At 39.0% G+C, this 26,561-nt stretch overlaps 1 protein-coding gene across 2 annotated transcripts; it reads left to right on the top strand.

Moving 5' to 3' along the window:
* The first annotated feature begins 5,300 nt into the window (after window positions 1-5,300).
* On the top strand, window positions 5,301-15,015 carry SNX20 (sorting nexin 20). Of its 2 annotated transcripts, XM_035893141.1 has the most exons (4): window positions 5,301-5,385; window positions 7,457-7,634; window positions 9,253-9,404; window positions 11,921-15,015. In XM_035893141.1, exons 2-4 carry the CDS (start codon window positions 7,469-7,471, stop codon window positions 12,587-12,589), a joined length of 987 nt encoding a protein of 328 aa, XP_035749034.1. In that variant the 5' UTR covers window positions 5,301-5,385; window positions 7,457-7,468; the 3' UTR covers window positions 12,590-15,015. The 2 variants fall into 2 exon arrangements, with proteins under 2 accessions (XP_035749034.1, XP_035749033.1); XM_035893140.1 differs by lacking the exons at window positions 5,301-5,385; window positions 7,457-7,634 and adding an exon at window positions 8,564-8,974.
* The last annotated feature ends 11,546 nt before the right edge of the window (window positions 15,016-26,561 follow it).

Genomic DNA, 26,561 nt, shown 5'->3' with positions numbered 1-26,561 from the left:
GGGGGGGGCGGGGAGGGAAGAGAGAGAGGGAGCCTCGTCAGGACCGTGCAGCAGCCCAGGCTGCAGTCACAAACCTCCGCACGTTAAAACCTACCGACTGAATGGAAGCGGCCGGTGGCGTTCGCGTGAGAAGGTGGCAAGGGTGGCTTTTGTTGCAGAACGTGCCGTTTCCCCAGCGTACAGCCTCCCCAGCCGCTCGGTAACCTCGGGGGGTAATTCGGGTATCCCCCGGGAAGCCGGCGGCTGTAGAGTTACCTGGAGGCTGCTCATGAGCGTCAAACTCGCTCTGGCTTCAATACCCAGTTTTGAAATACTTTTACTCTCAAGAAATGTAATAACACTGAGTATTTGATTTAACAAAAGCTAAATGTAGCTCCTCTTTAACAGACCTGCTTTTGAACGTGACTGTCATCTGAATGCTGTTCTGTTTTATCCACTTAGCATCTGTGGTTTTTATATATATATACAGCTCTTCTTAAATAATGAGTGAGAGAACGAACTCCTGAATAGAAGAGTTGCTCAACAGGACAGTAACATTTAAAGGCTGTATTCACACGTTCAGCATTTCCAGAAGAAGACAACGTTTACTTTTAGAGAAGATTTTCTTTTAATCACGTAGTATTCTAAACTGCTGCTTTAAATTTCATTTTAAAAATCCTTCTGAAATTTTGTACTGCTAGAAATAAATTCCTACAAAGAAGCATCTTTGAATAAAATCGCATATGAACACGTACCTAAGGTTACAATAATGTTGACGTACAAATAAACGCTTTCCTGGTTTCTTAGCATCTTTAACATTCCTTTAACACGTATTTTTATGAAATTCAGCAACACGTGCAGTTCAATGTTAGCTAAAGTAAAGGCTATTCCAGCTGATCCTGTTCCTTATAGATCTCCAGAATCTAAAGAGACCATCAGCAAGCAGATGCAGTGCAGCCCCGGATCAGGGCTGGAGTGCCCACCTCTGAAGCAACATGGGTGACTGCTGCAGCTCTCAGGGGGAAGGTAGGAAGGCACAGGCTCTGTCTGTCAGCGTGGGTATGTGCAAGATGGAAGGGATGCAGCCAAAGTGCCGGAAACCAGCAGGGGTTTGTTGGAAACGCCCAGGGAAACTGAGATTCCATCTACGATGGCATGAATGCTCACACTAATCATTTTATTTAGTCACTTAAGAGAAAAACTGCCTTTGAAAGTCAATTTTTAAAGAATAAATAGTAGTGACAAGATACTAAGATTTATGCATTAGATTTCTTCATTTTGCAGAGGGGTGCAGAGTAAACCCAAGTTATGCTCTGCCAGTCCTCAAGGTGGCTATCTATACCCAGCAGCTGCATTTTCCTCCACTTGTAGCATAAAAGGCAGCTCTACTACAAAACGCACTAGCATGTCTGCTATAAATCCTGTTATCCCAAATGTCATTATGTTTACATTTTTGATCTAACTTCCACATGGAACGTGACCATGAGTATTAGCCTAAGTACACCATAATTATATTTGGGGAGAAAAGGGGACAGATACATTATAAGAATGAAATACCAAAATACTAGATAGGAATTTCTACATGTGGTATACCTAATAACACAAAACTAAATATTTAAAAATATTTATCTAGTCCATGTAATTAGGTACTAAACCCTCTATGATTTTGGCAGGAAGAATGACCAACATAGGCCTGTCATTCTACAGACAGAATAGTGCTTGTGAAATTGAACCCAAGTTAATATCCGATTGACCCACTGGGCTTGCATTCCAGCTCCGGGTCACTGACAGACCACAGATGAAAGGCACGCCAAGACTGTTGGTTACTCCAAAGCTCCTTCATACTCCTTTGGAAGTATAAAGGAGATGTAAAGTGATAACAGGGCTTGGGCAGTGTAAAATGGGCCTCTTACATTTCTTTCATGTTGAAAACGCTGTTGGGAACACCAGCACAAAATATTGGCCATCAAACAGCGTATTGTTTCTTTAAACCACACTCTTGCTAAGAGAGACATGTTTTGTAATAATGAAGGTAAACAAATTCCACTTTCAAGTGACACGACACTATACCATTAAACTTTATATAAATAGCATGGAACAGAATTTTGTGCTGTGCCAGGATAGGCGTATGGTATTCATTTATCACAGCATCACCCCAAAAGTGCAGAATGTTCATGCAGAACAGCTGAATTTTTCTGCTACTTCAAACATGGAAATGGTAGGTATTTATCCAGCTGCATTAAAAAGGGGAGGACAAGTTCTTGTAGAAGCATCAAAGACAACATTACAGCACTTTCTAAATATTAGTTATATGATAAAAGGGGACTTGGATAAATATGTTAGGTATTTCTACCTCTTGTTTTTTCTCATTATCTACAGTTCTAATGAATTATTTGGTAAAATAAATAAGATTTAGTTACATAGTTTGGGGCCTGAGAGGGAAAAGCAGCACAGACTCTATGAGGTTGCCCGAAGCTGTACTTCTTAGGACAGAAGCTGAAGAGTATTTTGTAGTAGGGGTATTAACAGCCACATTCTTTAACAAGAATAAGACCTTGCTGTGCCTATAATAAAATGCCAATGAAATCTAGCAGTAAACTGCAGTTTGTATATAACACTGGTTTATCTCACAATTTTTCAAGCTGACACTAGCTATGTTTAAATATTGTGTTTGTCCAGGTTTATGTAATCTATCTGATTGCTAAAATGTGAATGCCCAAATTGGGTTATAAATCAAGGCAGGATGTTTTACGTTATTGCAGCAGTCCCTTCTAGTTCTTTGACTATCAAAAGTGCAAAGATGGTCTTTCAATACAGGCATCTTTAACGTGGCATCACAAGGCTAGCTCATCTGGTGGCTGGTTACCAAGTTTTAGACATAAGCTTTCAGGTCAATCGTCTTAAAATGAGTCCTTTCATCTTAAATTGGTATGGAGGACCTAACTCCTATGACAACCACTTTTATGCACTGCAGTGTTACGGTTTTAACCTCGCCTCGCTCCTATGTTATTGCAGAGCACTCTTTTTCCATATCCCTTGGTAGATGCATTTTAACACTGTGCTCTTTACGTATGCCAGACAAAGTCAGTGCTTTCACAGAATACAAACTCTGAGTGAGCCAGCACATGAGGATCCCTTTTCGACCACTGACTATGATAGAACATGCTTTTCCATTAAAATTTACCACAGTTTTATGACTAGTCAGATAAGTTGATGGTGTAAGTGCACTTGCCCATCTCCCAGAATGGTATGCTGCCATTGTGAAAATTCCCCTTTGCCACTGCTTAACCCTTTACACAGTATCTGACTGTTGGAAGTGGAACTGAGACTATAAAAAGATAATAGTTATGCATTCTACTAGCAAACACTCCTGTATACTGTAGACTTTTTTTTGAATGTGTTAATCAAGTAGACATTTTGGAAAGTAAAATGCCACCAGACTAACAAAACTGGGTGCCAGTGAAGGGCTGGGGGCTGTCTGGACTAAACCCAACCTCATGGGAGCAGGATGAAGAGGAGCAGCCCACTAACCCTGCTGTGGATGTCAGCTCCCAGGCACGAGGAACCCGTTCAGGAACCAGCTGTGACCATAACAACTGGCTCTACTGAGGCAGGCAGAATTCTTGCAAAACACCCTTGATTTGTAAATTATTTTATATCAGTTGACTATACTTGTAATAACAGGTTTCACTTTTGTTTTAATCGTCCAGGTTAATTTGACTAGGGCTTACTTATTCTGAAATAATTGAAAGTATACTTACTATACTGAAAAATATAATTTCCTCTTTCCTTTTAGCTTTATCAAGAGCAGGACAATAGCACTAAGCATCACAAAATAATACATTGCTTTTTGGCAACACATAAATTAACAGACTCAGAATTCAAAGCTTAGATACATCTGTGAACTGTCAGCATGAGTGAAATGCACTGAAATCCCCCTTGGTTTTTTCTCACAATTGTAACCAAACCCATAAATCTAACTTTAAAGGAATGAGCCTTGAGCCAGAAACCCATGCCTTGTCTACACTTAAAAGGGTTGGCTGGTATAGCTACACCTTAGAGCTGTATTGGCAAGCACAGATTTCTTTTCTGGTGTAACTTAAATCACTTTCTGCATGGAACATGCTAAACTGGCTAAAGGACTGTGCCAATATAATGGCATCTACACTAGGGCTTTTGCCAGTATGGCTGTAGCTGCATGGGAGTTATTTTTCATCATTCTGACAGCTATTTTGGCAAAACTTCTACATTTAGACTGAGGCCAAGTTAAAGTTGGCATTGTTTTATGTTGCGAATAAAGCAGAAGAGAAGCATTGCCAGTTTATGGCCCTGGATTTACATTATTTTAACTTGTTTGTTCTAAAGGAATGTGTGGGGCAAGATCCATGTGGTCCTTTGGATGTTTGCCTCCCACATTTGTGCTGCGTTAAAATCACTTGGTTTTTCAGTGAGCGAGCTTTGGCAATGGGGAAACTGACATTCCTAAAAAAAGATAGCATCCATATTATTTACCCCAGAAATAGCTATCTTGATGCTTTAAACCAAATTTCCAAAGTGAAGTGAACTGCAAAAAGCAGCATCTGGGCCAAAGGACATGTGGATTAATGAGTCATTCTTCTTCACTTTGTCCTCAGTTCAATGAAGAATTTAAGCACAGGATTAATTTTAGGCATACGCATAAGTCCATTTCAAGTTTAGTAGTCATGTCAGATATGATAATGCTCTTTTTTTAACTTTCATTAAGCAGATATTTGAAATTAATCACATGTTTAAGCACTGTGTGGAATGGGGATTTCTGTCAGAAGTACAAGTTTACATAGAGTAAGGCTATTTATTGTGGTACCATCTGTATTTTCTTTTCTGAACTGGATGTTAAGTCTGTATTTTACAGATGTCCCAAGGGACATATTTTTCCATATAAGTACATTTACATATTTGGCCCTTTTTTCCTAACCTCTCTTTTGCTAAGTGTGGTTTTTGGTTTCAGAAATCCATTTGGAGATGTTTTCATTGATTTTGTCGTTGTATTTACTGTTGAACTCTTTCCTCTGCCAGCCGTTGTGTTTGCATGTGTAATCCTGACACTCAGGTTTGCAAACCTGCCCTTGCTGCTGGAGCTGGGCTGCGGACAACAGGCCGTGCCTCGCCCACAGACAGCACAAGGGCTGTTCGCGGCAGATAGGAAATGTCATGCGCAATCAGTCAGCACTGAACCAGCGAGCCAATTGGATGAGGAAGTGTGATTTAATCAAGGCTTCTTCCTTCCTTGTTATAAAACACAGAATGTGCCTGTTAGAAGAAAACACAGACATATTTTTCTGCGTTTTGAAAATGCAAAGCAGGCTTTTCACGACTTCGTACAGACTACGCAGGCACCACAACTAAAAGCTCTTCAGCAGTTTCCAGGTGAGTATTCTGTGTACTTGGGTTTCTAGTGTTCCTTCCAACTCAGTGAAGCAGTTGGAGTAGCATTTACCCTGAAACGGAACAGGATGAGTGTCTGGTCAAGGTAAAATTGTGTCATTTATTATGGGTTTTTTTGTATTGTGTTGGATTTTTTTTTATATGTAAAAATAAATAGTAGCTTAGTTAAAAGAGCTTACAGTGATTTTTGGCTGTGAAATGAAACTGTTTATAATGAAGTACAGGTAGTTTTCAAGGCAGATATATTTAAGGCACAAGACTTTTATATCATAATGTTCACTTCTTCATTCTTCTATTTACAAGTGTGTTGAGTTTCTCTGATACATCACGTTTTAAAGTGGTGTTTATATATATACATGTATATATGTATTTATATATATAAAGTTGTACATATATATACGGATACATATCTTGAATATAAATACAACTTTGCTTATAAGGTTATACCAACTCACAACCAAGAAAAAAGCTGTCATTTAAATTTGTTCAGCTGTTTTCAGATTCCTCGTTTAATCTAGTATATTTGCAATTATCTTTATATTAAAACCAAATATTTGCAAGTTTATGCTCTTGGGATAAACTGTCAAAATTTTCAAAAGACCAAGCAATTAGGCAATAAGTAGGTGGCTACTCTTCACATTCAAAAAGCAGATCTTAAGGAGAACTAGAAGAACAGTGAGAACTTTCACCTCCTAATCAGAAGTCAAAAAATGCCTTCCATGGTGCTTTTGTTAAGGAGGATGACAACATATGTGTCCTTGCTAATCCAATCCAGACAAAGGAAGGGTTTCTGTTCAAGGAAAGTGGTTTGCACTTCCATTATTTCCAGTGGGGAAAGTAATTGCTTTTCTTTTTATAGCCTCACTGTTTGCCAGAAATCAGTAGGTCTGCTGCAGGAGTTTCCTCACCTCTGTATCCAGCATTGCATAACTATGTGGTAGACAAGTGGAGGCAAAATGATATATAGTAACATCCCTGTCCTAAACCCTCTCATTACTTAATAGCCACTGTTTGGGCATTATTTTTACATTTGTAGCACGGACACTTTTTTTTTTTTTTTTAAAGTAGGTTTTTATGTTATTTGATTTTCACCTCTTGGCTGAATTGTGAGCTACAATTCTCTCATGCTAACTAACAGAACACAGCACCCTGGCAAAGTTGTAACTTAGAACTTTTTCAACTGCTAGTATAACACAAGGAAATAACAGGTAGTTTTTTAGAAAGAAACATCCTGGGGAGACGTTTATGCAGCAGAATGGCCAATCTGGTCTATGGAATAGGAGTATATCATGTTAGGCATTTTATCAGTATGTGGTAAAACAGGTGTCCTAGCAGAACAGGCATACAGATCTACCACAAGCACAGTATATAGGTTAAAAGGACAAGTAAAGGCAGAATGCTTCTGTATAATAATTAGAAAACTCAGTTCTTCCACCTAGCTGTTGTCAGATTCAGTTGTTTTGTTCTCACGGTATAGAGACAAGTCTCTTGAGAGAACTTGAAACTGTGGAGTATGACAAAAGTATTATACTATTATAGATATCATACTGTCTTGCCCTACAGGCTGTGATTAAGAACAGATGGCAAGTTTTGGAGTCTTGAGAACACTAAATTCTAGCATTATAAGAGAGCCAGGCTGCTAGTTATACTAATTATCTCCAAGATTTTAGTTCATCTGAACTCATACTTGCAAGCTTGAGGGCAAAATACAAGGAGAATAAATCTGCCCCCACTGAACTTTATCACAAAATTCTTACAGATAAGAACAGAATTCCCCACCTAATCTTACTCAGCATAACTTCTTACAGTTTTCATTTTTGATTTTAATCTGCCAAAAAGATATCCAAACACTTTCAGTGGTAATGGTAATAGGAATGGTTCTCCACTGGTAGCTATGTAGGTATTTCTATATCTTACTTTAGTTTTTATGGAACTACAGTTGCTTTCATACAAGTACGCAAAGAGCAATGAGCAAGTCAATAAAAAGAATTACCAGCCTGGATGCTCTAAAGGCATGCTACTAAGAAATGTCATATTGTTTGTAATCTTTCAGTGATAGCTTGCAATGGACCAAGACTCACACTGCACAGCAGAAAGCGAGCTGTTGGAAGCTGTAAGCAGAATTACTACATTTTCTGTCACAAGTCCAACTGATGAAGAACAAAATCAACCCAAAGCTGAAAATTCACGTCCAGTGAGAAAAGAAAATCCAGAAAAAGATGACCTGCAAGGTTGATGCTATCTTTTTATTTTTCATGTAGCTGTTGATGCCATTAATCTTTTATATAAAAAAACTTTGCTTTATTTATTGCAGCAGTAGTCCAGATTTACACTGCTATACTCCACTGAAGATAAGTGTTGATTAAACTCATAGTAATAATGTAGAAATAGTGAAACAGATGCATATCCTGGTGTGTATATACACACACACAGAGTTTTCCTTTCAAATCCCGTGTGCCTAAAACGTATTCCAGATTTAATTTACATACCAGGGACCAAACCAGTGATCATCAGATGGCCTGTCTCAGGAGTGCACTTCCTGCACATCACAAAATGTGAACTTCTTGGCAGTATCAGCAAGGACACCAAGCACTGGATTGACGTTAATCACATGCCTTATGAAGAGGCAGCATTGAACTTTTACTATGCCTAAGATTGCTGTCATCTGTTATTAAATAAAATGTTATATGTAATCCAAAATATATATAATTTCATCAAGATTTTCAGCCTGCAAAGATGTCACAAACACCACCTCTCTTAGGAAATACATGCTTTGTGGAGATTGAGCCAAACCCCAAAGGCTTTGGTAATTGAAACTGTATGGCCAAATGATTAAGAACATGTAAAAGTGGGGCCACTGGAAGAGCGCTATGGTGCCTTTACAGTTCTATTTCTACATCAGGCTGTTATCTTCCCATTCATTTGTGATCGTTCACCTCCATGGTCAGAATGTTAGATACATTGCAGACTGACTTCAGCTGACTGTGTTGACAGAGACATTATTGATAGGAAACTGGGACCGGCGTGCCCACTGAAATACAAATATTCCATTTCTTTTATCCACTTTGCTAGCCTGTATGCCACCTGATGAAAACTGTTGTCAGTAGATTTCAAAGACAGAGTGAAAAGCTACATCAAATTCCCCTGTAAGCAAACTCTTCAACCAGCCATGTGTATGTATATATGTTTGTGTGTGTATGTAACTGTGGGGGAAGAGAGAGAGGAAGGGAAGGAGATATATAAAAATATTTGTAGCTGAACTGTGGCATCATTCAGTTCTGCTAAAAAAAAAAAAAAAAAAAAAGAGGATGTGAGAATTTCTCCTTTGGCTGAGCTGGTTATCAGAGTTTCTCCTTTAAGGTTAGGATATTCATGTTTTCTCAGGTTTCACCTGTTACTGCACAGACCAAGTATTTTAATATATGTCTGAATATGCAGCTGCATTGTACTATCTCCTCCTTTCAGCAAGAAAGAAGCCTGGACAAACATCTGATTCAGAAGACTGAGTCAGCGTTTCTTAGGGCTACCTCTGGGATGATGAAGCATACCTCCTGCTCAGATTGTGCCCAAGGTTACAACCTAGACATACAATACTTCTTGTCAGTATTTTTCCTATAACTTCATATTCTGCAGCCAATTTGGTGTCTTTCAAAATTTCAGACCACAAAAGCTTTCCTCAAAGCATCTAGACCTATCTTTATTAGCAGTGAAACCACTTATTTTATCACAGTCTTTAGGTCTTGCTGTTACAGCAACAGAAATTGTAGGCTTTCCTTTCACAATAAATGCATGAGCTGTCTTTCCAAATGCAAAGGTTCTAGTCTGAAATATTAAATACATTGTCTTTAGATTCCAGCGCATGCCTAAGTCCCAACTCTTTGATGACCACTAAGGAGCTTCAGGAATATTGGAGGAATGAAAAACGCCAGTGCAGACAAGTCAAACTCCTTTTTGAAATCCCATCAACCAGAATTGTAGAGCACCACTTATCTAAATATGTGGTAAGCTAAGAAATGAATATGTAAGTTGATCATTAATTTTTATTCACTCTACAGGGGTCCGCACAGCGCACAGCATGCCTCGCTACATGAAAGCCTTACCGAGGGCCAAGTTTGCAAGCCGTGATCATACCACGTAGAACCTGTTCTCACATGGGCATAGCTAGTGGAAGCTGCCCCTTAAAAAACCCTCTAACAATCAGTTCACAAAATCTGCAGCAGTGGAAAAGTGATATCAAGTAAATTAGTATTGAGTATCCTTAACACCCAGAGGCTTGTCAACATTAATGAAATTCACACAAATATAAAAGCATCAATATAGCTACACTTCCACTGAGCTAGCCTGCTGTAGCTGCTGCATTGCATTTGTATAACTTACACATCAGAGATTTATGTTAGCAGAAGTGCAAAATTCTTTGATGTTGACAAAGCCTAAGATATCCTCCAGCTAGGTTGGGATCGTTTCCCTTTCCTACCTAGAGCTCCATTAGATGGCATATTTCTGTCTTATTTTTGGGGTGTAACAGAAATATGAAGGACAGCAACAACAGAATGGGTTGGATTTCTGTACCTTAATGCACAGTACTGAGACTTATTCTGCTCCTGGCTTCAGGAGGACTGATCTGGAGCAAGTCTCTTTCAGTACTCCTGTGAAATTCACACAGGGATGTTTTCCTTGTTTGCAACAACCTCTGAGATGTGTAGATAAAAAAATGCTAAGAATCGTACTAGTGTTGCTGATACTGGGTGATGGAGCTCAGTAGAATTTGAAGCAGGTAAACATTCTGGAGACTGTCCTAAGATCTTGTTGCATGCTATACACACCTACTTAGATGCTGCCATTCTTGCATACACTCAATAGTATTCAGCTTGTTGAACAGTTAAAATTATTTTACTATAAATGTATGAGAATGAGAGTACCATTCAGTGTACGTACAAGTACTTAAACTTAATCATGTTACACGCCTAAGCAAAAAGATTTACAACAAAATTTAGCCCATTTGAATGATAGTCTAGTTAAATAGTATTTCTTCCCTTTTTCATGCACACTCCACAAATAAAAACCCAAGTATTTGTAAATTATTCACTTAGTTGCCCTTGATAAAATGATAGCTTAAAAAATTGCTCTTATGATTGTTTTGGATATGCATCAGGCATATATACACTTTTCAGCAGGGAGCAAGGCAAAGTATAGGAAAATGTCACAGTGGTTAGAAACGTAAAGAGATCAGAGAAGTCAGCTCAAATTTAGAAACCTTTCAAGGAGCGCCTGTAAAGATCATTTATGAAGATTAAAAGAGAGAATTTCTCTTTAAGGAAAAACAAGGAAGATAATCAGACAGACACCAGTGCTAGTGCTGGTTTGCACCCTTCAACAGCAGCAAAGAAAACAACTGGCATGAGTAGAACTGCTCCAGTTCCTGTATAATTCAGTGTGAACAGGGTGAAGTTGAATGCAAACACGATCATCATCCAAAAGGCAACAAGGTTAACAGTCTGTGTCCTTAGCTGGTGTACAGTGACACAGTTAAGCTGGCCTCAGTGGAGCTCCACTGGTTTATGCACATTACAGACTTGGCCCTTTCTCAACATCATTATGTTTGGATCGGGACCAGAAGAGAATCTATTTGTACAACACGTAACACACAATTTTATTTTGCAGCTATTTTTCTAATACCACATTTATTATAGTCATTTTGAGGCTAGTGAAGAGCTGAGGAAGACATACACTTGAGTACTGTTAATGTGGGACAGCATTGCTGTTAGCTGTTAGTGAAGGATGTTGGATAGAAAACAGATTTTTATAGAAATGTCACATTTTTTTTTGCATTATTTATATGCCAAGTAAGTTTGAATAACAGGACAATGATTTAGAGAGGAAAAAAGGCTTTGGAGTTGCTCCATCTTATTTTTGCACACACCAGATATTGCCAAATACTCCCTCTTATTTCACAGCATTAATAACACCCCGAAATCCCTAGAAATGTCTGATACAAACAACATTTCTGAGTATCACGACCAATGTAAAATAGATTACATTCAACATTAAGTCTGGGAAATCCATTCAGTTCACTGAAGATGATTGATTGCAGGAGCCATGACTGCTATAAACAAAGTACAGCTACAGAAATGCTTTGTAAGTGATTTTACATGCTCCAGCCTGCTGCTAGTTCACCATTCCCAGCACCTTGCAGGATGGGATCTGTTACTGCATTGTTTATCTACAACTTATTTACATGCTAAGCCTAAGTCTGGTGACAAAAGTCCAAAACAGCAGGAGGTGGGAATTATTAATTTGATGGCTGCAGATTGCAAAGATCATGCAGCAACTAATTCAGCAACACTGCTATAAGCCATAGGAGTAGACAAGATCGCATACATAAAATCAGTGCAGGGAGGTTTCAGCTGGTGGAATATAAAAGCACAAAGTCTTTTCAAAGCAATAACAGACAAGATCTGTCTGCACTGGGGCTAGAATTGTTCTTCTCATGATTATTTTTCTGTTTTATTCTGTTTAGATGTATAAAATCATCATTTTGCAAACAGGGAGTTTTGACAGCAACAAGTCTGTAATTGAACGGCGTTATTCAGATTTTGAGAAACTGCACAGAAAGCTGCTGGAGGAGTTCAGTGAAGAAATGGAAGACGTGACCTTTCCCAAAAAAACTCTGACAGGGAACTTCACAGAAGAAATAATCAATGAGAGAAAATTAGCCTTCAAGGACTACCTGAGACTTCTATATTCTATGAAATATATCCGAAGATCAAAAATATTTATTGACTTTTTAACAAGGCCAGAGCTTCAGGAAGCATATGGTTGCCTGCGGGGTGGCCAGTACACCAAAGCTTTGGAAATCCTTCTGGAAGTCATTGGTCTGCAGGAAAGGCTGACGAGAGGCAACCCTGTCTCAATTGTCCCTACTCTCTGTGCTATCGTGGTGTGCCACAAGGACCTGGAAAACCCAGCAAGTGCCTTTGAATATGGAGAAAAAGCTCTATCATGCCTTCGTGTGCATACCAGCCACAGGTATTATATTCCATTGTTAGAAACAATGATCACTTTGGCATATGAACTTGGCAAGGATTTTCTGTCTTTGCAAGAAAAACTTGAAGAATGGAAGGCAAAAAAAGATCCTATACGGGTTTTTACCCTGAAAGAACTTGCAGTTCGGGAGTATGTACAATGAACACAGGATTTTAATTTCATTAAAGAGCAAAGCTGGCAGGTCCTTTTCCTGTACACAAACTCTTGAAAGAATAAGAACTAGAAATTACCTGTTTGGCTAACATAACTTTATATCAATAGAAAAAAAATTAAATATCTTTCATGTTCAAGAGGGACATTAACATTTATGTTGGAAAATATTGTGTTTATGCTACAGATATGAGGAACGCCTAAGCTTATTAAGGTTTTTTGAAGGAAATTTGCAAAAAAAATTTCATTTATTATTTGCTTATTTTGAACATAGCCTATACAATGAATAAAGCACTTAAGAATCTGCAGAATCAGAGGCATTGCTTGCTCGTGTGGAACCTACTTCCTTTCAAGAAGAGAAATATCTTCTCAGTTGATGCAATCTAAAGGATGCATCTTCAGACACTGAACATAGTTTTTTACTCCCCCAGCTGAAGCCTGCTCAAACAACACTTGCCACTTCTGAGGATGATGGGATTGGTTATGTTCCCACTGAAGTCAACTGCTGTGGGTGGGAGGACCGGCAGGAAAGGTTTACAATCAACTTCGGTAGGAGCAAAAAATATAAGCGATGGTCGTTCCATCAGAGATGAGGGAATATGCTTCATTTCCCTTCTGTAGCCGATACAGTTTTATGACTTGCACTGAAGGCACATTCTTGTTTGGAGTGATCTTTAAGTACAGCTCTGACCGGGGTAGAAAATTCATACCACGTGTGCTCTATACATAATGGAAAGGAACCACAGAAGGGTGCTGTTGAGAACATCTGGCTAATATAATGCTAGCATTTAATTCTGATTATCAAGCTGTGAGACACATGGTTAACAGACAGTCTGTGTTCAGCATGTGCTTCCCTGTTGCCTTTCAGAGGTTTATGTAAATTGGACATTGCCTGAGTTTTACAGCCTGGTACACAATGCGAATATCATCTTGGTGGCACTGCAACATTACAGCTAATTCTTTCAGGGATCCAACCCACATACACAAATACTAAGCTTGTCTTGGTCCTAACACTCCTGTGAAAGCTTCCTAAGAGCTGAAAAAGTCTATTTATCTGCTTCTGTAATTTTTGTCAGATCTATTATCTCTCCCATACACTTATTTTAATAATCTGGTAAATTAATTCCCATAAATATTGTAATTAACATGTCATGCTAGCATGGGCCATTATTCTCTGCTGAACTGTCCACTGAGTACTTTCGGGCCTGTACTCCTGGTACAGATACTACATGTACCACAGTGACTGTCTATAAATTAGGAATAACTGTATTAACTTACCTCCCAGACACATAAAAAATCAGCTAATTGAAAGTGCAGTGAATCTGAAAAACATTGTTGTGCATTGTTACAAGAAGGATGGCTTGGAAAAAATACAGTATAATAGGAGTATCTAGGGTGGAAAGCTAATATTTTAAGTAGCTATAAGCAGCCAGGCATTAAACTCAAAATACGCGGATTATTTATTATTTGACAATTATTATTTTTTCTAGTTATACCAGAAGTAAGAGAATTAAGAGTAATTAAGTAAGAGACTTAAGGGCTAATCTTCCCATAACATACCATATTGCAGGACAGTTAAAATGGATCAAAGGTAACACCACCTTAAGAGGATCATGTCTGAATCGGTAAGAAAGCAACGAAGAAGGAAGCATGTCTGGGGTCTGCATCACACTTGGACGACTTGGCGTTAAGGCAGAAATGAAGCGTGGCTATCACACTGCACTATCTCCATGACAGTTTTTGGTGACAGACCAAAAGAGGAGGGAAAAATAATTTCCCCCATTTTGTTCCCTCCCCTCATTGCGTGCAGCATCCCAGGCACAACTGCCTTGGGTTCTCCTCAGGTTCCTATGGGACTGCATGCGAGTAGCTGATTGCGTCCACAGACCCTCACCCTACAGCTGACTACAAGATCAGAGGACCCAGAAGTACATGCTGTCTAGCAAGGACAAGTACCAGGAAAGTGGCACATCAAAGAGATCTTACTTAACCTTTACTTGTGGTAATGCTATACCTTTCCATCTCTGAAGGATTAACCAATCCATAGCTAACCAATTTTTGTTGGCATGGCAGTGCACATTAGGAATATGAGGAGGTGCTATTTGGCCAAGAGAAAAATTTACATAATTCAAGAGGTACTAAAATAGTGCCAACCCCCTCCCTGTTTTGTTGGTATAAGCCAAATTTAATCTGAGAATGCTTTTCCACATAATGTACTAGCAGAGTTTTGTCAGCAAAATGGTCCTAGAATTGGTCACTTTGTCCCTATCCACCAGAAGGCAGAGGTCAGTCTCCCTGTGTTATGGGGGAAATGAACTAAATAAATACAGGAATGGTGTGAAGAAAGAACAATGTGTCTGTTGGATAGTTCCCCCCCCCCACGCACTTCTTTAATGGAGATCATTTTCAGCAGCGCAGTGGTGGATCACTGAAAGGGCTGATTTCAATTTCTGCTGCATTGAGACTTCCAGTCAAGCCACTTCATATATGAATCCGCAGAGCCTGCAGGATGTGTCATCAGACCAAGTGTAGTGTTCATAAAATCAGTTTGTGATTTCATTACTATTAGAAGACAACAAAATTAAAATCTCCCCCAACAATTCAACCTCCCCCAAACAAGTCATGTATGCATTCCCTTCCTACAAATGCAGAGCCTGTGACCTTCAGATTTATTAATCTCTTCAGAGATGACATTGAAAATCTGTGGAACGAGAAAGCTAGCATGGTGATGGCAATGAACAGGGAACCACAGAGCCTGGATTTCACCTGGAGCTCTGCCACAGACTTGGTCTGAACTTTGCACAAGTAACTTAACATCTGTGCCCCTATTTCCTCACCAGTACTTCCCCAGTAAAGTTTCCTCATTTAGGTTTTCAGTACTCACTGAACAGAAAAGCTGTGAAACTTGAGCAAATAAATTAATTCCAACATTTAACTTAGAAATGTGCATTGGGGTGGAGGCAATTTTGATTTATATAAGCCTATTTCATTTATTGAAGATATCTTAAAATGGAAGAGAACTTAGAGGCAGTAAGTTGCCAAACATGTGCTTATTATTGATTACATAGTTTCTTACTAATGTAGTTTTGTTTTAGAATCGGGCATTACTTTCCCTATACATTAGAGAAGTTACAAAATTATCTATTTATTGCACTGGACTGTAGTGAGACCATGCTGGCTCATCAGCTCCATAGGCAATCAGCTGGTTCTAATTTCTTCGCTGTGTACTCTCAGAGACTGGTTGGACCTGCCAAAAGAATTCTGCTTTCATTTACTCACATTTCAAAAGTCAACTTCTGCATATTCTTTTTCACTTAACTTTTACAGCAAAGTGAGTATTCAGCAGTTAAACTATGGAATGACAGCCTGCAAGGATACAGTAGTGGCTGGGGAGCCCCCATTCATGAATTGAATCTGTCCTGGTTTTTTGCAAGATGCATAAAAATTAAATGGGTACTCCCTCCCTGCCACCACATCATGTTTTTCCTCTGAATAATGTTTTAAGAATGGTTCAAAAAGGAAACAGCTAACATTTTCACCCACATCTACCTGTCTTGATTTTTTATTGCCCTTCCTTAACTCTTGTTAAGAGAAATGCTGGCCGAAATTCTTGTGCATTCTCCATGGGGTTTGCACGCTGTCCCCAGAGTACACATCCCACCTCTCCAGGCACTGGGCCAGCAGAAGTGAATAGCACTGCATCAGTGAAGCTATTTTGGAAGAAGAAAACTCTGCACTACCACTTATGCAAGAATGGAACACAAATTAAGTAAGCAGGTGGTTCCTGCTTCTAGACAGCAATTTTACTTCCACTCTTCATTGCTGCACAATATTTGAGTGATAAAAGCCTGTTTTATAAATAAATCCATTTCATCTATTTCCTGTCTCCCAAAACAACGTGTGCTTTTTACAAAAAAATTCTTCAGTTTAATAAAATAAATGGAAATGAGCAGTTGCTGGCATTTGTCCTGTTTGTATTATTAACATTCATCAGCCATTCTCTGTACCTGGAAGGCAGCTGGAGTCAACAGACAGAATGTCTGGAGACCCAAACTCTGCTCTTGGCAACATCACAAGCCCACTGCATGACCTTGATCAAGTCTAATCAAATCTCAGATTTCTTTTGAATACCAATATTGCTTTGCCCTCTTCTATAAAGCTATGTTTTGCTTATATTTTATCAGTACATCCCAATGTATCATTTTCCCCATTTTACAGCTTGAGGAATTGTGGTACAAATAAGAGAAGTGGTTTTTCCCAAAGTCTAATACTGTAGTCTAGAGAGCACACGGTCTTGGAGAAATAGTTAAGCACAACTGGCATCACAGCTTTGCAAAACAGAGACATGTCACGGTTGCACATTCTTCTTGCATAGACAACTACAACATAGCTTAATTTTTGGCTGATATCATACACCTGAGACGATTGCATGTGATGTCTATGGAACAGAAAACAGTTGAGTAAGTCTGACTAATTAATATATTTGAAGAACTAGTAAGTGGTTGAATAGGGAAAATACTTTAACCACTACTTTATAAAAACAACAAAGCAGAAAGTCTTGTGTAAGAGATTTTTAGAATATATAAAATAATCTCAAGGTTCAATATCATTTTCCACAAGAAGGAACAGAAAAATATTTTCAAATACATTTTCCCAGTTTTAAGCATTTCTCCTGTATTTCTGTCCACTGCTCTTGTAGCCTAAAGAAGAAGAATCACACAACCACTACAGGGTACCATCTATGCTAGCAATCTGTTATTATCCACCTTTCCCAATAGTAGCACACAATGCATCAGAGCTTTTCAGTACGATCTTACTCTTCATTAACACCTCTGAAGTATGCCTACAGCAGATAAAAATCCAAGTATAGATTTGCATTTATGTTTTTTCCAGAAAAAAGGCCAAAAAAAGAAAATATTGTCCAACCAACATCTGCCTAGCATGTCTAACAAACCACAGGCTGCATACATATAAACTAGAAGAAAATTTAAATAAAATCTGGGCAGATCATCTCCAAGAGTCCATGGAGAGTTGTATTACAATCTATTGAGCTTTGCCCCATTTCCATATCAATTATTATACCATTTGGGGCATTAAGTAGATAATACTGTTTACACAACTTTCTAAAATAACTAAAGAAGCCCATGAGGATGCCTAGTTACTTATGAAACATATGCAGACAAGATGCTCTCTGTGCAATGCAGCATCTTGTTTACAGGGAATCCTGTGATCTTTATCACATACTTGTTATTAACTCCTGTTATCTGCTGTATCACTGGAGGATAATATTTGCTTTCCTGAATCTTAATAAGGCTAAACACATTTATTGAATTCAACAGATTTGTACAAGCAGCATGGGAGTCGAGTTCAGGACACAAGATGAAATCTAGGCTTTGTGGCTCAGACAGCAGCTGAGCAAATCAAATCAAGAATGTTTATTTTCTGATTAGATCAAAGGCAGGAGCAAGACGTGTTGAAAAAACTAAACACAGTTGTGATGGTGTAAAATACTGAATGTCAGTTCCCATCTGGATGAGGTAAGAACCCCGAAGAACCAACCTATTTGCATTAAGATCACATTACAACATGTGTTCATCACACTGTGTGAGTATATGTTTGCTCTATATACAGATACACAAGACACTAATTTTCATGTCGGAGCAGTGACAGTTGAGAGTAAGTACACTGAAATAAATTAAGTTATGATGTAATAGAGAGCAGAAGAAGGTCTACTGTCTATATAGAACATGTGCACAAATTCTGTGCATGATGGATGGGTAGATGGACAGAGGGATTGATGAGCGGTTAGAGCAAATAGATTTGAATGTTCTGATGCTTAATAAATGCTTGCCAAGTGTTTTAAGAAATTTGGATCAAAGCTACTTTTGCAACTACTGCATGGTTAGATATATGTACATAGTTTCAAACATACTACCTTCTTTTCCTAGAAATAGGAACATACCTGCCCTGGTGAGGCCACATCTGGAGTACTGTGTCCAGTTCTGGGCTCCCCAGTTCAAGAAAGACAAGGAACTACTGGAGAGAGTCCAGCGGAGGGCTACAAAGTTGACTAGGGGACTGGAGCACCTCTCTTAGGAGGAAAGGCTGAGAAAAGTGGGTCTGTTTAGCCTGGAGGAGACTGGGAGGGGATCTTACCGACTCTTACAAATACCTTAAGGGTGGGCATCGGGAGGATGAGACCAGACTCTTTTCAGTGGCGCCCAGTGACAGGAAAAGGGGCAACAGGCACAAATGGAAACACAGGAAGCTCCATCTGAATACGAGGAAAAGCTTTGAGCTATCTCCTTCTCTGGAGATACTCAAAACCCGCCTGGATGTGATCCTGTGCAACCTGCTATAGGTGAAGCTGCTTTGGCAGAGGGTTTAGCAGAGGGGTTGGACTAGATGATCTCCAGACGTCCCTTCCAACCCCAACCATTCTGTGATCTGCAAGTCTGTGATTAATCAGGCAAGCAAAATACTGAAGAGAAATAACTGGAGGGACTTTCATATACTAATCTCTCTAAACCAGAGTAATTTAAATATTGCTTCATTCCAGGCAGTGCTGGATTAGACTCTAACTGCAAAAGGAAATATTAAAGAATTTTGCTGAAAAAACAGAATTTAAATCTTACTATTTTTCTTTGTCATTAACATGTCTAAAAGATTTGCCTCCACCCTAACAACTGGCTACAGTGCCACTAGATGGAGCTGCAGCATTTGCAGGAGCTCAGGACCCCCTGAAGCTGAAGCGAATGAAAAATAAACTTTTTTTTTAACAAAAGGGATTTAATGACTTGAAATTTTTTTTAAAATCTACTCTAAAGACTAACATTTAAATTTTAATATGATTAAACTAAATATATATATATCAATTCCATTGTGAGTTCAGACTGTAGAGCCTAGCTTTCTAGCTGTCCTTCAGGACAATTTAACATACCCCTTTATCAGCCAGCTCTATGAGCTGGCTAGAAAGCTGAAAGAGAAAATGTTCTTGCAGGCTTTTAGACCTGGTGAGTTCAAAGCCAGAGTCACTGCAGCGTCTCAGTTCCTACAGTTCCTTTTCCTTCTGATCAAAAGGAACCAAGTAAAACTCACAACTCTTAAAAGAACTATCAAATAATGGGGGGAGGGAAGTAAAAATAAATGGACCCATAATGCCTTCTGAACAGTGCCAGGGAAAGTTTATTGACTCCATTTTAGATGGCCACACTCCCAAGCGTGAAAATGAGAGCTGATCCTGTTTTGAATCCAACCACTATAAAATATTTTAAAGCTCCATTAATTTAATTCTAGAAAGACATAAATATACCCCAATCACTATACATATACACATTTGATTTTGAGCTTTGTCCCCTTATTGATAAGACAGAAGGGGAAGACACGATGACCAAACACGGACTGTAGCTGCCAGTCATCTGCTTCATCTTTGCTTTATATACCAAAACATAGAAATCTTTTTGGAAACAGTCCCTGAAAAACATGGCAGGTTTGGCTAGCACAGGCCTACAGTTCCCCGAGTCATCTAGTGATCTTTATGAAGTCGCTGGGATGGCCTGGATTTGGAGACTGGCTTCTCCCCCCACTGAGTGCCAGCTGCAGACCAGAGTTTGAAAGCCACCTCCTCCTGCATCAGGATTTTTTTTTTTTCTGAAAGGTTTCTGTGGAGGCTGCCAGCTTTTAAAAGTGCTTAGGAAACAGCATGAGGGAACCGGGCAGTCCAGCAGCAGCAAAAAGCAGGAAGACTATGTTAAAGTCTTTGAAAGAATACTCTCAGGAGGTGAAATCTTTGAAGGAGGTCTCCCTCCTTCCTATTCAGTTTCTTCCAGAAATCCTGGAAGGAAAAAAAAAAAAAAAGAAACAAAGAAAGAGAGAGAGATACAATCTCAGAAGACGAGACATGGATTTGATTGTTTCTGTCGCTGCACCTCACCTCCAGGAACAGCAGCTTAAATGTGTGCTGAGTTAGCAGGGGGGTACTTCCATGGACTCAGTAATAATATACAGTGCTTTTAGAGTGCTTCACTTGTTCAGAACATTTTATAAGTACTGGGCCAGATTAATCCAGGCTTTAAATCTGCATAAACCTTGGCAGAGGGCTCTGGTGCCCATGAGATTATGAAGTCTGACATGAAACTAAATTGGGATGATCAAAAAAGGAGACTCAAAAGAGGCACAGCCAGGAAGAAAAGTTTGTTATTTGGGAATCATTAAGAGAGAAAAGAAATCTGGGAAGAAGCAAACAAATGCTTGATCTGCTGCATAATGGATGGCTGCATTTTTAGGGCTAATATTGGGAAACTTTGGGAAAGGGAGGGCATAAGTTTCCATTCATTTAATCTCTTCTGGAGAACAAAGAATCATGCAGATTTTTAAGGTAGAAAGAGTAACTCAGAGAAACTGACAGTAAGAACTGGTTTTTGTTTATGCACCTACATTTTTCTTATCCTGAGGAGACAACAGTGGGGCTATTTGGTTGTAAGTAAACATAAAGAATGGTATAAATTATATAGTCTTCACAAGCAGCTGTAAACCAAACTAACTTGTTCCTTGATTATTATGCTCCATGTTCATCTAACTTGTCCTCATAGCAACTGTAAGAGGCTTGATTTGTACTGCATCAGAATGTATTTTAAATGTACTTGCATTTTAAATGTATTTAAAATTATGATTTGTCCTACTGTGCAGTAGCTTAATGATAACGGACTTAATTTGCCATACAAATCTCTTGTATAGGAAAGGAATTCATTTCCCTTTGGGAAAGCAGAGCACTCTGAAACAGCCTTTGTCTGCTGCTGCCACCCCAAAACCCTTCAATACGTAAGTTAAGAGGCAGAGCATGAAGGCAGTGCAAGGGAGACGCTTTATCTGATCTCCGCATGTTTTCCCTGTTTCTGCCACACTGTAGCACGCCACCGATGCTCACAATAGAGAGGATGAGGGAGCAATAAACACAATAAATAAACAACAAGTGGAATGCAAAGACAAAGAACAATTACACAGCTAATCACAGACAGAGGAAGCACATGGCAGAGCTGGGCAGATTTGTGTGTCAGTCCAGAGGTTCAATCTTTCCACTGGATGTATTTATAGCTACTATTTTGCATCCGTTTCACAACGTCACCATGTGGCTCAGACCTTCTCTCTGCTCTTTCCTCCCATCCCTTTCTCTCTGCCTCAGATACTGCACTTATATTCGGAGCAAAATAGATAGATTTTTCTAGCTATGGAAAGGTCTCTAAATAGGAAACAATATACTTGAGAGACCATACCTCACCTCACTGCACATACAGTTGACAATTGATTCACCACAGCGTAAAGGATTGGCTGCAGCACGACAGGGTCCAGAGGTGCCCTTAACTTCCTAATTGACCTATACTGTTGGTCTTTCCCCAGACCCAGGTGGGATTTGTTCATTGAACACTGTAGCCTGAATATACACACTCTCCACATTTTGTCTTCCTATTTTGGTAAAGTTCTTAATTTCACAAAAGCACATATAGCCTTAGAGAGCTAAAAAGCTCAGCCTAAGACAAAGTTTTCATACACACCTGCTTCCTGCCTTTCCTGCCATACTGCAGTACAGCTCAGCAGCACCCCACAGGAAGTTTTCAGCTACAGTCTGGGGCCATGAAGTGTTAGAAGGGACATCTCCCCAGAACATGCAGCTTAGTTGCCTAATCTATTAGCTATGGTTACAAGACCTTATGCCTACTTGTACAGCTGTATTTAAAAATCTGACTTTTCTCTAAAAATTGTTTTTCATTGTTCTTTGTAACAAATGCCAGACTTCAAATACTGTCTTTCCTAACCATGTGGCTATAAAATTTCTCTTCCTTTTGTTCACTGCCATTTAAGGCTTTCCTGCCTGTTGCAGATGACCCTCAAGCAGCTGCAGTAGTAACACAGTTGCCATGGTTTGAGGTAGCCACATCATAATATACTAATGCCCTTTGTCCCACTGCTCTGGAAACAGCAGGGACAAGCCATGGAGGTGGACTTCCACCAGCCTGACTACCACCTTCGGCACAGGCAGAACTGTTAACAAACATGCATGACCATTAGCAAGAGCACTGAACTATGCTGTTCTCTTCTTGCTAGTTCATACCATCATCACCTGCCTTGGGCAGCAATCTCTCTTCTAATTTCTCAGCAGGTTTGATGTGTCTTCAGGCCCTACAGTTCTCTTCCATGAAGGAACTATGGTGGCAATTGAACTACTGCCTTAAAGAAAAAAATTATTTATTTAAAAGAAAAGGATCAAAAGAAAGTCTTACAACAATCAAAGAGATCATATGCTAGTCTGATTTTCATTAAGATCTCTAAGTCTAGGAAAAGATCTAACTCTTAGCCTCTTTCCTGAGCACATCACCCTGCGCCTGCCTGTCCCTCCTGACAACTTCTGGCAACAATCTTCTTTTTTTAATCCTGAGAAACAAACTGGAGTTTGCTTTATCTCCAAGCCCCTTGCTCTGGCAAAAAGATTTGCATCATGTTGGATCCATGATTCATATCCCTCAAAGCTGTTTGTTTATTCCTCCCACTGTCTTCCTCTTGGATGAGTGAGGCCATGTTTCAAAAGAATTTTGTGGCTTTCCTTTTCTTATCAGAAGCAGCAAATGTTAGAACAATGTGTACATAAAGGGAGATCTGATAACCCACCTATGTATTGCTTCACCTGCCACCTCCAGGTCATTTACAGCATTCATGCAATTTGTTCTGGTCAGTATTGATAAAGCATTTCATTGCACTAACTGGGAGAATCGCACTCCAAGCCTATTATAAGCAATATATTGATTTAGCTCCTGTGTTACTCTGGTGTAACAGAGAAGATCTTGCCCTTCTGCCTGTTTTAACTTTTAACTGAGTTTCTACCTTCTCTTTATCAGTTAGTTGGGTTTTTTTTAATGAATCTTTTAGGAATTTGTATGTAGTTCAGAGCTAATTTTAGCTTGATAGGAAAGTGCTCTGGGGATGCTTGCGTAAAAGGTGCTATAGAAATGTACTACATTGCATCATATTCAAAGCAAATTCAACATAGTTAAAAATGAGCTATGGTAGTAAAAAACACTGCAGGGACAAGGCTGGCACAGAGTCTACTCTGGAAGAAAATACCTAAGTAATTGTGGTGTCTGTACTTTCCCAGGTTAAGACAAGGGCCTTCAAGAACAATTCGAATCTGATGCTTTGAGGTACAAGCTGATCACATGCAGAAATCAAGATGGGATTTATAAGCAGTGGATAACCGAGCTGCAGCCATACAGAAAAGCACTAGTGGATCTAGACTACATAATGCTCAATAGCTGCAGGCAGGAGGGTATATTTACTTCTCTTTTCTCCCTGCCCTGTTGGTAATAATGCAAGGCACATGACGAGGGCATCATGCTAGGTGAATCAATACTCAGAACCACTGATAAAAATCTTATTTTTCCATAGAATGAAGCAGCAGTGGCACTCTGAGGTCAGAGCTAGGCAGTCAGGTATACATGGATAATTGCAAGCATTGCAGTTCGTATATGCAGTCTTCACAAACATACATTGATTCACCACAGAATGCCTCCAAAAGAAAAGGAATTCTTAAGATTTCTTAACATTCTCCCATGAGAGCACATTTCTTTTTCAATCCATTGTGCCACCGTTACCACCTTATTTTTATTTCAAGAATTTTCACTGAATCACAGAATTCCTCTCTGTCACAGCTCACCTTTTAAAGATATTTTCCAATTGATCTAATCCATCCACTCTACCTTTGCCTGTTTTTTTTCTTAAAAAACAAAAACCTAAGGATGCATGTAAAATGTAGCATCATTAACAATTCTTTAATATATACAAGCAAATTTGGCAACTTTAAATCATGTTACTACTTTGAAACATGCCACAGACTGTCTTTTCCACTTTCTACTTAGTGAATCTTCATAGGGTTTTTAATACTCTTTCTACTTTTGCCATGATCAAAGGAATTGCTCTCCGTTTGCTTGTTCCTCTGATAAGTGATAAAAGATGTCAGTGAGACTAATGAGAACTGCCTCCAGCTTCCTTCATAAAGCCCTGTAGAAAAGAAATCACAATGCATCGTCAAACCTGCTAGTCTTTTAGGAAATAAAGTGTGGAAAAATACTAGGCACAAAGACAACAGGGGGATGGGAGTGGGGGAGGCTTTTACAAAAGAAACAAAAACTGGATATCGATGAGGAAGTAGAAATATTACTCCAATCAATAATCTGTGTTAGGGTAAATCCTGAAACAACTGCATATGCAAACGAGGAGCTTCATTTCTTTGTTCAGTGGCATTTGCTTTTCCCACATGCACACACACTGCCCATGCTGAAAAGGTAACATAGATCTTCCCCCTCACCTCATAATACAGCAGAGTTGAAACAATCGTAATCCATACCCAGATTAGGCCTATACCCTTCAGTGCCAAATGACAGTTTACATTACTTTTTTCACGATCCACCAGAACAAAACTCTTTTCAGTTTCAAAGAGAATTTTGCCCGCTCGTGCAAAGGCTCTCATTCCAGCAAGGACTGCATGCAGTTAGCACATCCTCAGGCCCTAAAACCATGGATATGTTTCCATTTACTCACACTGAAAACAACTGGAATAAACCCCATGGATCAAATGAAGTGTGTGTGCATTGAGACCAGTCCCAAACGAGTGGCAAGATTTTAATTTGTGCTGTGAAGGGCTACTCAGCCTTCTGAGCAAATTCCTCCCTCCAATTCCTGTTTCTAATTTGCTTCTGCAGATTTCCAACCGATATCTCATCCACAGGGGTTGCTTGTATGTTTTCTCTAACGCAGATAATGGTCAAATGCAAACGGATAGGTATCTTGCTAAAGTAGGACAGGCAGCCTCACTTCTTTGGATTAAACAGAAAATGAAGATGCCTGCAAATCAAACAGCAGACTCATTTCCTACACGGCCTCCTCCTAACAACAGCATGCACACACCCTTCAACACCTCCTTCATGGCAGATGTCTAGAGAATGCGCTCTTGTTTTCTCAAGACCAGACAGACATGTCAAAAGGTGCTAGCACTGTGGTTTTTCCTGTGAATAACCTGTGCTATCACAAGTGCTTGGTCAATTGCATATTAAATCCTGATGAGCTAAACCTGTGGGCTTTTTATCAAGTTATATAAAGGCTTAGTACAGAACAGCTCACTAGAGAATCATGACCTTTAAGTCAGCAAGCAGAAAACTTTGTCTTGTTTTGCATTAATACTTCTCAGTTATTTTCCTAAAGAGAGACTGATTATCTCAGGCTGGTAATGTGTTGCTTTATGATTTAAGCATACGATTTAAAAAACGTGTTGCTTTATGATTTAAGTATAGCCATTTTATTATGTCTACATACATAGTTTTCTAACTACACACATTTATTAAAGGAACTATAGAAGGTAATAATCTACAAAAAATGTAGAGTATAAATCAATATTTATAAATACAAATCAATGCAAGTGTTCTCAAGGGGAAAATGTAAAGTTATTAAAATATATTTTGCTTTTCAAACTAATTATTTTAATCAACAAAGGGAGACAAAGTGACTTGCAGTGGTTGTTTCTGACTATCATGTCATTCAAGATTTTAAAACTGGTAGATCTCATCTTATATTTCATTTTTAACCATAGGTGGTAGAGGAAAACAGGCATCCCACTTTTTCAGAGACTCAGTGCTGAGTGTCAGGTGTGGCAAAATGGATATATTTAATTCCAAGGAAATAATTTAATATTGCTATCTTTTTAGGAAAATAACTGAAAAATACACAGTAAAAACAAGTATCTCAATTTTCTTTGTGTTGACTTTATTCACTGAACAAAATTAAGTGAGTAAATGGGACCTAGAAGAACTATTTTCTCTTCACTGCTGACGAGCAATATCTCACTCGCCCAATGTGGAAACCTTGCCAGCAACATGTTTGGGCACTTTTTTTTTCTTTAAACTATGAATGATTTAACACAT

The sequence above is a fragment of the Egretta garzetta genome, unplaced genomic scaffold, assembly GCF_000687185.1.
Source record: "Egretta garzetta isolate BGI_Z169 unplaced genomic scaffold, ASM68718v1 scaffold314, whole genome shotgun sequence".
NCBI lineage: Eukaryota > Metazoa > Chordata > Aves > Pelecaniformes > Ardeidae > Egretta > Egretta garzetta.
The sequence above is the reverse complement of the archived record's forward strand: the minus strand, read 5'-3'. Positions and strand labels throughout refer to the sequence as shown.

Excerpts from the sequence above, each read along its gene's own strand:
- SNX20 (XM_035893140.1), top strand. The coding sequence starts at position 8,776 with ATGTTTTCTCAGGTTTCACCTGTTACTGCACAGACCAAGTATTTTAAT. Across the intron at positions 8,975-9,252 it reads CTGCTCAGATTGTGCCCAAG|ATTCCAGCGCATGCCTAAGT; the intron begins GTTACAACCTAG and ends CATTGTCTTTAG. Across the intron at positions 9,405-11,920 it reads ACCACTTATCTAAATATGTG|ATGTATAAAATCATCATTTT; the intron begins GTAAGCTAAGAA and ends TATTCTGTTTAG.